This window comes from Dysidea avara, chromosome 11, assembly GCF_963678975.1.
Source record: "Dysidea avara chromosome 11, odDysAvar1.4, whole genome shotgun sequence".
Classification (NCBI taxonomy): Eukaryota; Metazoa; Porifera; class Demospongiae; order Dictyoceratida; family Dysideidae; genus Dysidea; species Dysidea avara.
In genome coordinates, this window is record NC_089282.1 from 2,836,467 (window position 1) to 2,850,762 (window position 14,296).

General features: G+C 38.5%; 3 protein-coding genes and 3 non-coding genes across 7 annotated transcripts in view; 1 reads left to right on the plus strand and 5 right to left on the minus strand.

Annotated features, from left to right (window-relative positions):
• On the plus strand, positions 1-2,273 carry LOC136239576 (haloacid dehalogenase-like hydrolase domain-containing protein 2). Its single transcript, XM_066030330.1, has 5 exons — positions 1-160; positions 539-832; positions 1,013-1,235; positions 1,375-1,438; positions 1,975-2,273. Exons 1-5 carry the CDS (start codon positions 57-59, stop codon positions 2,088-2,090), a joined length of 801 nt encoding a protein of 266 aa, XP_065886402.1. The 5' UTR covers positions 1-56; the 3' UTR covers positions 2,091-2,273.
• Positions 2,105-7,658, minus strand: LOC136239575 (ankyrin repeat and MYND domain-containing protein 2-like). Of its 2 annotated transcripts, none has more exons than XM_066030328.1 (10): positions 7,520-7,658; positions 7,369-7,445; positions 5,911-6,018; positions 5,829-5,859; positions 5,434-5,684; positions 4,398-4,588; positions 4,051-4,189; positions 2,885-2,940; positions 2,405-2,477; positions 2,105-2,343 (listed from the first exon to the last, which is right to left on the minus strand). In XM_066030328.1, exons 1-10 carry the CDS (start codon positions 7,599-7,601, stop codon positions 2,257-2,259), a joined length of 1,095 nt encoding a protein of 364 aa, XP_065886400.1. In that variant the 5' UTR covers positions 7,602-7,658; the 3' UTR covers positions 2,105-2,256. The 2 variants fall into 2 exon arrangements, with proteins under 2 accessions (XP_065886400.1, XP_065886401.1); XM_066030329.1 differs by lacking the exon at positions 7,520-7,658 and adding an exon at positions 7,267-7,300 and having other exon boundaries at positions 7,369-7,415.
• Positions 7,659-14,296, minus strand: part of LOC136239574 (RAB6-interacting golgin-like) — a 21,965-nt gene continuing 15,327 nt past the window's right edge. Inside the window, exons 2-4 of the mRNA XM_066030327.1 lie at positions 10,321-10,419; positions 10,006-10,146; positions 7,659-8,327 (exon numbers count right to left, since the gene is read on the minus strand). Of these exons, the coding sequence (XP_065886399.1) occupies positions 7,745-8,327; positions 10,006-10,146; positions 10,321-10,419 (823 nt within the window). The 3' untranslated portion in view covers positions 7,659-7,744. The remainder of the gene's footprint in view (positions 8,328-10,005; positions 10,147-10,320; positions 10,420-14,296) is intronic.
• Trnaa-agc (transfer RNA alanine (anticodon AGC)) lies at positions 10,610-10,682 on the minus strand. Its single transcript has one exon. It is a non-coding gene; the product is annotated as a tRNA-Ala (tRNA).
• Trnaa-ugc (transfer RNA alanine (anticodon UGC)) lies at positions 12,261-12,333 on the minus strand. The gene has a single exon. It is a non-coding gene; the product is annotated as a tRNA-Ala (tRNA).
• Trnaa-agc (transfer RNA alanine (anticodon AGC)) lies at positions 12,879-12,951 on the minus strand. The gene has a single exon. It is a non-coding gene; the product is annotated as a tRNA-Ala (tRNA).

The window sequence follows — 14,296 nt, forward strand, 5'->3', positions numbered from 1 at the left end:
GAAATGACACAAGAGATAAACATTAACATTATTTGTGGGTTGGTCTGTAGTTTGACATGGCAAACTGGCTGAAGAATATTAGAGGCGTGTTACTGGATATTAGTGGTACTCTACACATTGGAGAGGAGACTACGAGGGATGCGATACAGGCGCTGAAAAGGTGAACCTTTAAAAATGTTTACATGCCTGATAGAACGAGAGAATGTCACGCTTCGTTTTATATGCACAACACGCAAAGCAAAAACCTTGGCCATTCACAAATCATTTTCAGCTAGAGTAGTTTCGCTAGCTATAAAGTCAAAGGCATTGTTAACAGACATGATTTCACCCCCGTGTTTATTGAAGAGGTCTGGTGTAAATGACCGTGTGGTAAACCTTACCTAATGTCGTTTACTAAGAACAATAGGTATTCGTGCGCAGCTGCTTTTAAGGTCTGCAACTTTTAGTGCTTTAATTCCTGTAAAAATTATCCTGACAATGGCACGCAGCCTTTGAACTTTAAACCAATATTATTTTTTTAATGTGTGTTGTTTTACAGGCTTCGTCAGAATGGTCTAGCAGTCAGATTTATCACTAATGCCACTAAAGAAAGCAAGAGTGGACTACATGCTAAACTAACTAGGCTCGGGTTTGACATAAACTCAGATGAAATATTTACGTCACTCACAGCTGCAAGGAGATATGTTGAATCACAAAAATTACGACCGTTCTGTCTCCTTCAAGATGATGCTAAGAAAGATTTTGCTGGACTAGAAGTAACCAACCCTAATGCAGTGGTAGTTGGATTGGCACCTGATTATTTTAACTATGAAAGTCTCAATCAAGCCTTCAGGTTAGCACTTTAGAATCAGTGTTGAACTTTACACTGTCACATTGTACCTTGTTTGTAAAAATTTTGGTTTTGTGGCTTCTCTATCATCTTTGTGGCAATAACCATCAATGTTTTTACTATAAACATATTTATGTCCACTACAAGTACTATATACACACATTTTATCCCAATTTCCCACAGGCTATTGTTGAATAATAAGGATTGTAAACTAATCGCTGTACACAAGGCTCGCTACTACCAGCGTACTGAAGGATTATCGATGGGTCCTGGTCCATTTGTAGAAGCACTGGAGTATGCTAGTGGCAAGAAGGCAATTGTGGTGGGAAAACCACAACTAGAGTTCTTCCAGTCTGTTCTTGAAGACTTTAATTGTTTAGCAGAGGAAACAGTGATGATTGGAGATGTAAGAATGACTTTTGTTAGAAATGTCTTAGATAACAGGAAGTTATTTAATCTCTGACTTCCTTTGTATAAAGTGAAATCACTTTATATAGTACATATTGAACATACCAATACAATTACTGTGTTATTTTATTTCACAGGATGTAAATTTGGATGTACTGGGAGCTCTTGATGCTAACATTGGTGGTATTCTGGTGAAGACCGGTAAGTGTGTAGATGTGTATGTGTGTGTGAGGGGAGTATGTGAGAGTATGTGTCATTTTAGGGTATGTCATTGAAGTTTCTATGTGGAGTAGAACTTGTTAGATTAAGGACCTTACGTGTGAGGCTTCTATCCATTTGTAGGTTTTCAGACTACTTTAAGTTACAAGTTTTAGCAAAGGAATTTCTGTAGTTTTGAGATTACAATCTTAACAGGCCTCACCTGGCATAGGCTTCTAGTATTTTGAAGGCTGTAATGAGCATATCATCCTGTGACTAGAAAGGTATTCATAGCCTACTGACAACTTAAGCTGGTTAAAAAAAGGTCATTCAGAATAGGACAGCAGCTTCTGACAAGATACTATACCAGAGTGGCTATAAATAAGGTCCATGGATTGATGGAGCTTAAGGACTCTTTCTTTAAGTTCAAATTGCTTGTGTCCTCTGTACATCCTGTATACATGTGTCACTCACTGTTCATAAAGTAATTTAATAGGTCTTTCTGTGATACCGTATGATATTCAGTTCTTTTGTTACAGGTAAATTTCGAGATGGAGACGAAGATCACTTAGGCAACAAGGACAGGTGCTTATGTCTCAGTGACTTTGCTGCAGCAGTGGACACAATTCTCGCTGCTACCGGCAACACAACTTAATACACACATCATTTTAATCCGCTATAACATACAGCGAGTAAAATTTTTATATTTCAATTAAAGTATGTGTAATTATATGAATTACATTTGAAATGTAATTTATGTTATTATTATGTATAGTGACACAATAATGAATTGCATTGTTTTGTAACAAATCATTGTTATATCACGGTTCTCTCCAAAGTTTGCACAACTTTTTGTGATTGCCGACTGTCCAAGCTAACTTTTGACATTCAGGACTGCAATAGTAGACCTTAACAGAGGGAAAGCCATACTTCAATATGGGATTCATATTGTAAGACTACTGTTACTACCTTTTTACACTTTGAACATCTGCTCAATTCTTTGCCAAATCTTCCACACGTACTGCACTCCTTGTCTTCATCACTACGTACGCAACGGTATACAACTCTAACCAATTTTGCAACATTACTTTATATGCAACTCAAACATCACCTGAAAACACTATTCCTGTTGTATAATTTAACACATCTAGTGGTTACAAAATAAAGTATCTTTCAAAGTATGTTGTAAGTTTTCACTTGCAGCTCTGTTGCAAAGATTACAGCAATGTCTGTATGCATAATGTGTGGCCTAACACAAACACAATTTGATGGTTTACCATGCAACATTGAGGCACGAAAAGAAACGATAAAATATACTATCAATTTGTCCAGTTTGGTAGAGAGGTAATGTAATTATCACAAAAGACACAAGCCTAAGTAAGGTGATCTTTCACAACAGGGCCACATCCTGGCCAGCCTCTAACAAACAGCCACCATTACACACCTAACCTTTTATGTGCCACGATCCATTCATGAAATACTGAATAAGTTGATCGCTCATCACCCTAAAATCATATTTACAAACATAGTGATATTATGAAAACCCTTTCTCACACAGCCTCCCCCAATAGAATATTCTATAATCACTTATTGGTCAAAATAAAATTGGACCAGAGGTGGTTTTACAAAGTTATATTGGTACAGCAGCATTGAGGTGTTCTGGATTATAGAGAGTTATCACCATACTTCAGAACATATGTCCCTTTGGATTAAGGATACACTAAAACATCAAGTTTTAAATTCGGAAATGCTTGAACAAGCAAATTTGTGTGAATCATGCTATTTGAAGCACTTAATTTCCACAAACAACCACTTGCCACCCAGGACAATATTCATTCACAATTTCCTCTAGGTCACACAAAAACAAAAAGTCAAAGAATGTTTCCAGATGTTACCTAACAATTGAGATAAAATGATGATGATGATATGAATCTGATCATCAATTTCTCTGAAATAAAAATTTATTACTACACTGGAACTTGTTAATGTGGACACTTGCAGACACATACATAATCCAGACACTTAGTTAAGATCCCAAAGTATCCCTTAGTACATAAACTGACCTGGAAAACCAGGACACCTTGGTGATGGTCCCATATGGCCAGGTTGTCATGTCACCTTGTTGCTTCTTTGTGACATTGAGAGGGTCTGGTGAAGTTCTGCTGTGTTTACAGATAAACAGTACCATACGTAGCTATTTGCTGGGAAATTGCAATGTACTATAAGGCTTGTAGTTTTGCAGTGAACTTAATGTTCTGCAATGCCAATATACTGTACCACTAACCAATAAAATCAAATCCACTGAATTCAGTGAAATATCGCACAACTGGGGAAATGGGGCATACAGAATTCACCAGACCCTGTTTCACTGACCAATGATGTTACAGATAATAAGGTGAAATAGTGTTTGGGTCACATCAGAATAGATACTGTAAGTTTGGCAGTGTGTAAAGCAGTGCTTGCCCGCATGTTTGGTAAGTTGTTGACTTGAGAATTTTTCCTCTAGTTCACTTGATTGTTTCAACAGTGTGTATAGAAAGCTAAGTGCCACACTGCAGTGATGTAGCACCATTAGCCTGAACTACAACACAGGTTACATTGTATACACCACTCACGATTGGTATGGTGGAGAGGGTTTGGATCATGTTGATAGAGACAGAACATTCTTTAGTATGTTCATATTCCCTTACACACTGCCTGAGGAAACCATCGACTTCGGGGTAAGTCCCACTAGGCTCTTTAGCTTGCAGCAATCTGTAACAATATAATGCCTCATGATGTATGATACATGATATATAATAGAGGAATAAGAGGATCAAACCTCCATCATATTTACTCTTGCTATATTTTTGTGTAAATATAAATAAGTCTAACACGCACACACGCACGCACACGCACATACAACACACACACACACACACACAACGCATACACACACCACACACAAACAAACCCACACAACCTCTTCAAAAGGATTTGATCTCCATCTTGATCCACAGTACAATACTGCACAATGTAGGAGATATAGTGTAACTTGAATGCTAAGACATAGTGGTCTTCTAAGAAATGTTCTCTCTGCAAACTTTCCAACACTGCACAAAAGTGTTCATTGGTATCTAGTAGTTCTTTACAAGTCTGCAGCTCAAGGATCAGCTAAAAAAATGCACCAGTAATAAAATCACAACTAGTGTAATTATTATCTTAGAAATGAAGTAGGGATCCAGCTATGAGAAGTGATGAAACAAGGAGTATGAACGATGAGTTCATAATATAAATTATTGCCTTCACTATTTTCTGAATCTTGGTATTAAATCTGTTAAATACCAATACCTTGTCTCATTAGTGTTTTATCACTGCATCCCTATTTCACTACTTAGCATAGCTGTGATATAGATGACTGCTCTATGGCGGTTGTATTAGGGTGACTGCTCTATTAGAGCATTTCGATCTTACTGCTCATCTCGAATAAGCTACATAACAAATCAGGGGGCATGATCACCTTGCCTTATAAACTATGGCGTGTGGTTGTTTATTATGCTCCAATCCTTGTAGAGGTGTGCGGTCATCTTAACATGTTTAATAAGAATAGGTGTAGTCGCTCTTGCTCCACTTTCAGTACAGTAACACCTACTGGTGTTTCAAATAGCTTTGTAACGTCTAATTATGCTCAAGTATATCAATATGAAAAATTATTAATTAACATCTCCATATGGTTTCATGAAGAAGACGACCATTTAATTGAAGGTCATGAAAAGACAAGGTAACGGGGGCAGACACTTATTGGGCCAGAAAGGCACATCCTGCACGTGAGTTTGCTAATCAGTTGTTAATAATGACAGCCAACCCCCAGTGGTGGCACAACCCAGTTAATCATAGGGTAGCTGCATGTGTTGGGGTGTAAGGATATAAGTGTCGTGGGAGTAGCCAATTCTTCACCAAACTCAACAGAGTGTAATTGTTTAATATTCCCCAAAAATATTGCCATTAATGGCACTCACCTTAACAGGATGTATGTCAGTGGTTGTAACTAGTTGGTAAACAGGTTTAACCAGATGAGTAGGTAATGATGGAAAGCCCTTTCCTGAGCAGTAGCGCTTCACATCTTTCAATGGCATGAAATTCTTCAGCACACCGATACTACCATACTGGCCAAGACTGACAGCAACTTGGAAAGCATTTCTGTGCATGTTATTGAACGCGTCTTTGTCAGCACCAGCTTCCAATAGAAGTTTAGTAGTTGATGGAGAACCTGTTAAGAGGAAATTGGTTTGTCAGACATAGTGATCAACCAATAAGAGTCTTTGCTTTAACTCAGACCTAACTACAAAGATAAAAATGCCAACAGCATGATTTTATGCTCGTACATGTCAGCCATACAACCTGCTGTACTCACCTGACATCATAGAAAACATCAGTGGTGTGTACTATAAATAGCAAACAGTCAATTCAAGTATCACCAAATATGGTATGGTTACCTTATCCCCATGTTGGGCCCAGTTCACATCAGCTCCATGTTCCAGTAAGATGTTACAAGCCTCTCCGTTGCCCTTATAGGCTGCATGACTGAGAGGAGTGGTACCATCCTGTAAATGTGGACGTTACTGTATGCCACAATCTTTAGCTAATTGTAATTTTGGTAAATGTGATTGACAATAGCCACAAAGCACCAACATTAATTGGTGAAATTTTAGCTATGGTATGTATCATATCACATAAATATACAGTCACCGGGTCAGAAAATTACATATATAGTCCCCACCTTCTGTCCGATTAGGGTACTATGAGAAGGCTATCAATGATGTTGCTACAAATGGCTGCAATGATGCTAACAAATTTTGATAATGGCTGTGTGCATTGCTAAAATTTACATCATTGCTTGCAGCCATTTGATTTTACAACTTTTTTCACCCAGGCTTCTAAAGGCTACACCTTTTTTCACAGCTTAGCTATTTTTGTGCGTTAGGTAAATACAGCAACAGTGTAAAGGTTTACAGAGTTCCTGCAACGCTAAAACTATACACACCAATAGTGTTTGTTACATCACTAGCTGGCAAACACACTGAGTATAGTTAATATCCCACTACGGTCCTGCAGTGAGGCTACAATAAGCATGTGAAGCAGGGAGTTAGAAACTTGAAGCTAAAACTATGTTAAATGCAGACAGTAATATGATCCGCAGTCTAGGCAAGTCCCTGAGGAGCCACACAGCCAGGGAACATTGCTCAACAACTATGCTATTGAACTGTGTGGCTGAAAGGTACAGCAGTTCTAACATATTTGCACAAGACGCTATATGCGGTAATTGTAGTTTAAATGAACCAATGTGATTGGTCGAAATCTTGTGCATGTAATTTTGCTTGTTTTTGTTGTCACACAAGATTTTGCTGTATCCTGGCTGAGGGATCATGTATAGATCCTTTGCAGGTGAGCTGCTGCCATAGCATTTTGGAGTACAACCCGTTTTACAACCCTGATAGTGTAGGAGAGAGTGTAGGTTTAACCTAGTCAACCTTTGCCATAGAATTCAGAAGAAGCTCTACTTACTGGTACTGTTTTACTCTTATAGAAACCGACGCTATCAGCATTGTAAAAACGGGTTGTACTCCAAGATGGCGGATGTTGCTACGGCAGCAGCTCACCTGCATAGGATCTATAGCCCAGCACCCTGGGGATGATTTTGGGCGACAAATTCCCACCCACTGCCCAAATTAAGAGCTGGTGAAATATAACACTCATGTTATGAAACATTCATATTGCTATCAAGTCTACCAGTTGGGCATACTTGTGTGTGCAGGGGCCCAGATTGTACAAACCCTATTGATCATGCATACCTCAGAATGGCAAACATGTTTCATGATGTTTTATCTGTAGTTGCCAAGATGACTTTGAAACGTGTCAACCATCATAGCTCACAAGTTTAATAGCTCCCTTACCATGTCAATGACGTCCACTCTAATTCCTTTAGTCTTCAATAGCGCTAACAGCTCCTCATTATTCCACTTCTCCTCTCCTATAACACGTATATACGTACACCAGTGTACACGTGTCACACTCGAATAGTTTCCATACAAGAACACAACTAACTTAGCTGGCTTAGTTCTAATAATCGCTTCTCCTCTGCAGTTTTAGCCCGTAACTCCTTCGGATCAACTACTTTCCTTGCCATGTATCACTTCCAAAATATTAAGCGCCTCTATAAATGGTTTAACATTACTAGCGCATACAAATTACAATTCATAATTCATATGAAAATCTGGAATATTAATGGTGAATAGAGTTGATATAAATACACAAAATTTACACAATTTTTCAGCTGTTAGCTTGGCTACCAGAATCTTGTGAACCATTTTCAACACTGTTAGCTGACTCAGTATCTGGCTTATTTGCTGGCACACTACCAGAATCGCTTGAACTGCGTTGTGGATCATGCGAGTCACTAACAGGAACACTGGATGATCCGCTGTCAGCATCACATGAACTGTCAATGGGTTCACATATACATGAACTAACATCAGTAATAGTTTTATTAGAAGAAAGCAGATCTTCACTGGGGGTGACATTGTCAGTACCATCCACATTTGTTTTAGTCTCACAATTCTCACTATCGGGCACTGTAGATTGGGGTACAACTGCTGTTGGAGACTGTGGCCAGTGTCCATATCTTGGCGTAGGAGTTCTTTGGTAGGTTAACACTTTAGAGGAGGATGAATCGTTCTCTCCAACAGACAGGTTCAGTTTAATCATTAGTTCCTCTAGTTTCTTTGCTTTGCGTATCTCATTCTCTTGTATAACAGCACAGAGGTGTTCTGCCAGTAGCTCTTTATTTTCTGTTGACTGGTGGAGGGATATTTTTGACTCAATATATTCTTTCTCTGCTCGCTCAAATCTCTTCCTGTAAGACACCATAAATTGAGAATGATTGGGAGGTTTTATGCAAAGGGAGTAGTTAAGAAAATAAATCAACGATCAGAACAAAATTTCGGGGCAAATTTTAGTGAACAGATCAGTTTATGTATTAAGAGATATTTCAGGACTACACTGTAAATGGTATCTGGATTATGTAGGTGACCTCAAGTGTCCACATTAACAGGTTCCAGTGATATGGATAACTTGACTTTGGGATCTAGGTGTCCACATTAACAGTAGCAAAATCATCCCATATATATGGGCAAAACTTAGCAAACACGATTGATACAAAGACATGAAGAACCAACACACCATCTTAAGGGATTAGATGATACAGTGTGCTCCTTGATGATTCAAATGCTCAGTTATACAAACAGAATATATGACTGTTCTATTAGAGTATTTTGTTTAAGATGTGTGTGTTGTGTGTGTGTGTGTGTACGTGTGCGTGCGTGCGTGTGTGTGTGTGTGTGTGTGTGTAATTGATTATCGAGTGTAGGCGTACGTTTTATCAACAATGTTCTGAACATAAATCAATTAATATGCAAACAATTCACTCACGTGGAACATTTTTGAGACCACTGGGCAGTGCTCAAATTGTAAATGAATATGGTATACTAATTTCTCAGTATGAAGACCGGGGTAGAGGGAGTTAATTAACACCTGAAGTGTTATAATTTTAACCATTAGAGTTTTAAGTCATCAGTTTGCAATATTAAGTATGTACGGTGTTTGTCTCAACATCTTAGCTACAAACCCAAAACAAAGATTGAAGATTACCCAACTTTGGCCACAACTGGCAGTCTCATTTCTAGCCCTTGGATGTTGGAGGTTAGTAGATAATATGACAACAGACTATCTTGAAAATTATTACTGTTCTATAACAGTAGAGTATACAAGTACTTTACTTGACTGTTCTATTAGAATGTATGTATGACTGTTCTATTGGAGTAAATCAATCTGGGACCAGGTCTGTATTTTGACTGCTGGGATATAGCTTGATATACACTGTAGCTCCCACTTTTTCACCTGTGACACTATAACTGCCGAAAAATCTGTTGCATGAGTTTTGCATTATATTTTTAAACTGCTGCAACTTGCCAAGCAGCTAACAAGGTATACTATTTCTGGAAAAAAATTAACAAGGTAATCCCCGTATACTCTCAATTTGAGCTCTGCCATTGGGGTTCAGATACCAGGGTGTTTACTAACAACTAGGGTTGGGAGGTATTTAGGTATTAGTAGTTAAAAAGGTATTTTTCAGATACCATTGTGGCTTTCTAAAAATACCGAATACCGAATTTAATGTATTAATTAAAATTTTTGGTGGTTTAGTGATGGCTACACATGAAGTCAAGCCCCACACAACCATGTGTTTATGCTGTGGACAAGACAAACACAATAATTTACCTTTTGAGATATTCAAACCTTACTTTGTGGTACAATTGTTGTTCCTTTAAAAGATAACTTTCACTACTAGCACAATGTGGGTATAAGCGTAAATCATAGCTTACCCAGGTTTTTAAAAAGTGTACAATATAAAAGGTATTTAGTGATACCGAGGTATTTTTCCTAATACCGTACCGTTCTTCAAAAAAGCAATACCGCCCATCCTTACTAACAACTGACATACAAAACCCTGTACACATTATCTAGCCAATCACCTGTCATTATTGTATTGCCTGTTAGCCTCCTCTATCTTCTCCCTCAGTATACCAATCTCACTGGAGATCATTTGATCCAGTTTGCTTAGTTCCTGGTTGACAATGGTGAGTGTCTGGGACTCTTGTTGAGTCTGTTTGTACCTGTAGTGTGTGTATGGTGATTATATTAGGAGTGAGGAATGGAATATACTGCAAATAGATGTATTGTGTGAAATAATGCAACAAATTGTGCATCAAATTGTGCTCTCTTTACACAAACCAAACTTCCCTACCCTCACACAATTTCCCTCCAAAACACACAGTCATGTTACTAACCTCTGTTGTATGGTCTCTTGTAACATGGCCTTCTTCTTCTTGTTCAACTCCTCAATAATCCTTTGTTGTTTCTGCATCTCCTCCAGACTGATTGCCGGGCTATAAACAACATAACAACAACATTAAATCGGTTGTTTCCCAAAGTGGGTCATAAGGCTGCAACATGGCAATACACACTCTTATGGACACAATGGAACACATACATCTCACTGATATAAAAGTACATATTTAGCAAATGCAACTACATGGCAAAATGAAAATGAGACAAAAAAGAGAACAACAAAAAAGCTGGAGAATCTGGGTATCGATCCCAGTACCTCCTGCATGCTAAGCAGGCGCTCTACCATCTGAGCTAATTCCCCACTGATACAAAACTGGTACTATCATAGATAATAGAGTACATAAAAGGGATAGGAAATGCAAGCGATCTCCGGTTTGATTTCCGTTACGCGTGACTTGAAAGGACAAGACAGTTTTGTGCTCAAGCATGGGAATTAGTGTTCTAAGCAGCGTAAATAGTAATCCAACAGACTACAGCAAGTATTTAGGCCTTTGTGAGAGATTTTGGTGAGAGAATTCAGACCGTAGATTTTATAACAAAGCGTATCGCATTGGCCTGATTGAGACACGCCGTCATACTTTTTTTTTTTTTTTTAAATTCCCGGGGTGCCTGCACCCCTTGCCACCACCCCCAGCACCAGATGGTAAAAGTGCTGGACAAAAAGACTGTAAACTCAAAAAAATCAATGAGATGGCAACACTTGGCCTTCCGAAATAGCAAGGTCAAGTGCTCCAATAGTCACAGGGCTGCCACGGTGTGACCTTGCTCCACGCAGGTCACTGCTGACCTGAGCAAAGAGAAGCTGGTGGAACATCTAATCCATGATACAACACTGCTGTAAGATTGGCCCCGTTGAGTAGATAGCATAGAAGCTAGACGTTTATAAGCAACCCAACCATACTTTTGCTCCTAGTACCTTCATGCCTCGTCCATTCTGCTTCTTGTATAGCCGGCTCCAGTCTTGGTAAGCTAGGAGTGTCACCAACACAGTCTTTTACCCTTGCGTTGTACTGCAAGATGGTTTAAACTTTTGGTAAAAATGGAAGACACTTAGTCATTTCTTCGAGCAACAGTTCCTGTTTTGCTCTGATATTCCCTCTGTTAAATGGTAAGGAATAGGCTTATCACAGTTAAAAGGATAGAATATATTTGTGAAGAAATTTAAGTGGTTTAAAGTAATTTTTGGGCCATTTTTTTCACTTTCAATCTCATTTTATTTTGCGTATAACTTCCTTGAGGGTTGGTACCATCCTAGTTCCCTCAATTACTTACTTGAGCTCATTGCAGCGAAGTTTCACAGTCGTTGGTTACAAAATTCTGTCGTTACAACAATTTGTTTCTCTTTGATACAAGCGCAGCAAGCGTAACGAGTATGTTCGTGATGTAATACACGGAATTCCAATAGAAATGTAAATATTTTGTGACGTCACGTTTTTGCTTTTCCTATCCCTATTATCTATGGTACTATAAACTGATTTATGACTGTCTCATCTCAGTGTAAACCCACAAACCTGCATCCCACCAACAGACATCGTAAGGGCATTAAATGGCCCTTGATGACCTTCAACTGTTCTCCTGTACAAACACTTCTTAGTATCCAAAACTCACTCAGGCAGTAAAATGAAGTGTCAGTGCCAATGAAAGAAACATCAAACAACGCTTACACTTGGGGCCACCAAACACCCGGACTGCCCTGTAGACCTTGATCAGCACAAGTAGTTTCTCTTATAACAGGCATATCAATGACTTGAGGCTACACTTCTGTAGCTTAGTGTAGCCTAGTGTATAAAAGCCTACACTGCTGAAGGAAAGAAGAAAAGAATGAAGACAGTCAAAAAAAAGAAGGAAAGAAAAAAAAGATAGAAAAAAAAGAGAAAAATGGAGAATCTGGGTATCGATCCCAGTACCTCCTGCATGCAAAGCAGGCGCTCTACCATCTGAGCTAATTCCCCATATGCTACAATTGGGCACTATGAACAGATTTGATTCTAGAACACATGCAAATGTATGAGTTAAGTTAAGCAATGCGATGAGTTTTGAAATCACAAGTACCCTTTTATCAATTAACCGATACTTAAAGTTGCAAAACAAAAACAAAATATCTACAGTGTGTGATGGCTTTTCTACATTTGTAACAGAAATTGTCCATATTTTCTGTAGTGACATTGCTGAGGCACCTCTTGTAATGTTGAAAATGACGCATAATGGCTACTTCACTTTTTCAGCAATTGATAATTGGGGTGCGCATTCAGACAAAAACATTAGTATGGAATGCTGAATTAGGGATTAAATGTCCACTAGTATATCTTCAGATGTAGGCAACCTAACTATTTTTTAGGGCCATGATCCCTAAAATTCCTATACTCGTTCTCAGTATAGTTACTGTACAAACCATTTCCTACACTTACTGTACACTGTTATAGAACAGATGTACGTACACTGCATCTCACTGACAAGCATACACACATATTCAAATAAAACAACAAAACAAAAAACATGGAGAATCTGGGTATCGATCCCAGCACCTCCTGCATGCTAAGCAGGCACTCTACCATCTGAGCTAATTCCCCACACTACATAACATTACACCAAGATGGCACTATAAAACTGTCTCAGTGAAAACTTGCATTGTTTAAAAAAAGGAAATGGGTAAAATAACAAGTTTCAATTGCTCTGTTACTCAGTGAAGTAAGTAATTTATATGTGAATCATCTTGCTCACATGTTCACAGAGAATTTGTCATTTCTGTAATCTACAAAGGAGATTTGTGGTATATGCATTGTGGTAGAAGAGAACAACATTGTCATCATTTCTTCACTTCCCTCTTGTATGAATATCTATAGCTTGACAGATTTGCTAGGTCATGACACACACACTGAATCCCAACTCTTTTATTGGCTAGTAAGTGTCTGTAGTTTATGGCGGTTTGCACTTTTTTGCAACCAGAAACCAGCCTCACAATACCTTGGTTAAACGCAAAAGTGTCTTTAGAGTGGCCAAAGTTGCTTCCAATAAATTTTGGAAACAAAATTTTTTTACTGACTGACTAACTATCTGCCAGCCTGCCTGATGCCTTCAGACAAGCGTAACTCAAAAACGCCAGCTAGGAGTTCATAATATATATATATATATATTAATATAATATACACTAAGGCCACAGACTTGATCTTTCACTGTTAGACGTCACTTCAACCCTTGTGGCATACCACAGTACTTACAATGTAAGCGTCATGGACTTAAGCAGGCGTACTACCATCTGAGCTAATTCCCCACACACTACAACATGACGCTATAAACAGATTTCCTATACAGAGACACTTCTCAGTATTCTCAGGAGAGCGTCGGCAATAAGATGGAGTGTACAGTAAGTGTCAATGACACAAACACCAAACAATGCTTCCACCTGGGGCTGTTCACATCCTACTGGATCAGCACAATTATTAGTATCTTATAATAGGTTCCTAGAATGGAAAAAAAGAAGGAAAAAAATAAATGAAAACATGGAGAATCTGGGTATCAATCCCAGTACTTCCTGCATGCTAAGCAGGCACTCTACCATTTGAGCTAATTCCCCACCCTGTAACATGACTTATAATTATACCGATTTAACACTGGAACACATGCAAATGTAGTAAGCAAGTTGTAACAACAACATTAAATCAGTTGTGTTGTTTCCCTAAGTGGGTCATGAGGCTGCAACTATATACACTGTTATGGAACACATGTACACTGCATCTCACTGACTAAAGTACATATTCAAAATCACACAAAGAAAGAAAACAAAATAGAGAATCTGGGTATTGATCCCAGTACCTCCTGCATGCTAAGCAGACCATTATATCTGAGCTAATTCCCCACACATTATAACATGACACCAAGATGGCACTATAAACTGTTTCAGCAAAACCTCACATA

What these genes read in the sequence shown, in the direction of transcription:
- LOC136239575 (XM_066030328.1), bottom strand. Translation starts at nt 7,601, where the DNA reads ATGGCAAGGAAAGTAGTTGATCCGAAGGAGTTACGGGCTAAAACTGCA. An exon ending in GATGTTTTCTATGATGTCAG is followed by an intron (nt 5,685 to 5,828) that starts GTGAGTACAGCA and finishes TCCTCTTAACAG; the next exon opens with GTTCTCCATCAACTACTAAA. An exon ending in GATCAAATCCTTTTGAAGAG is followed by an intron (nt 4,190 to 4,397) that starts GTTGTGTGGGTT and finishes ATATTGTTACAG; the next exon opens with ATTGCTGCAAGCTAAAGAGC.
- LOC136239576 (XM_066030330.1), top strand. Translation starts at nt 57, where the DNA reads ATGGCAAACTGGCTGAAGAATATTAGAGGCGTGTTACTGGATATTAGT. An exon ending in AGTCTCAATCAAGCCTTCAG is followed by an intron (nt 833 to 1,012) that starts GTTAGCACTTTA and finishes AATTTCCCACAG; the next exon opens with GCTATTGTTGAATAATAAGG. An exon ending in AAACAGTGATGATTGGAGAT is followed by an intron (nt 1,236 to 1,374) that starts GTAAGAATGACT and finishes TTTATTTCACAG; the next exon opens with GATGTAAATTTGGATGTACT.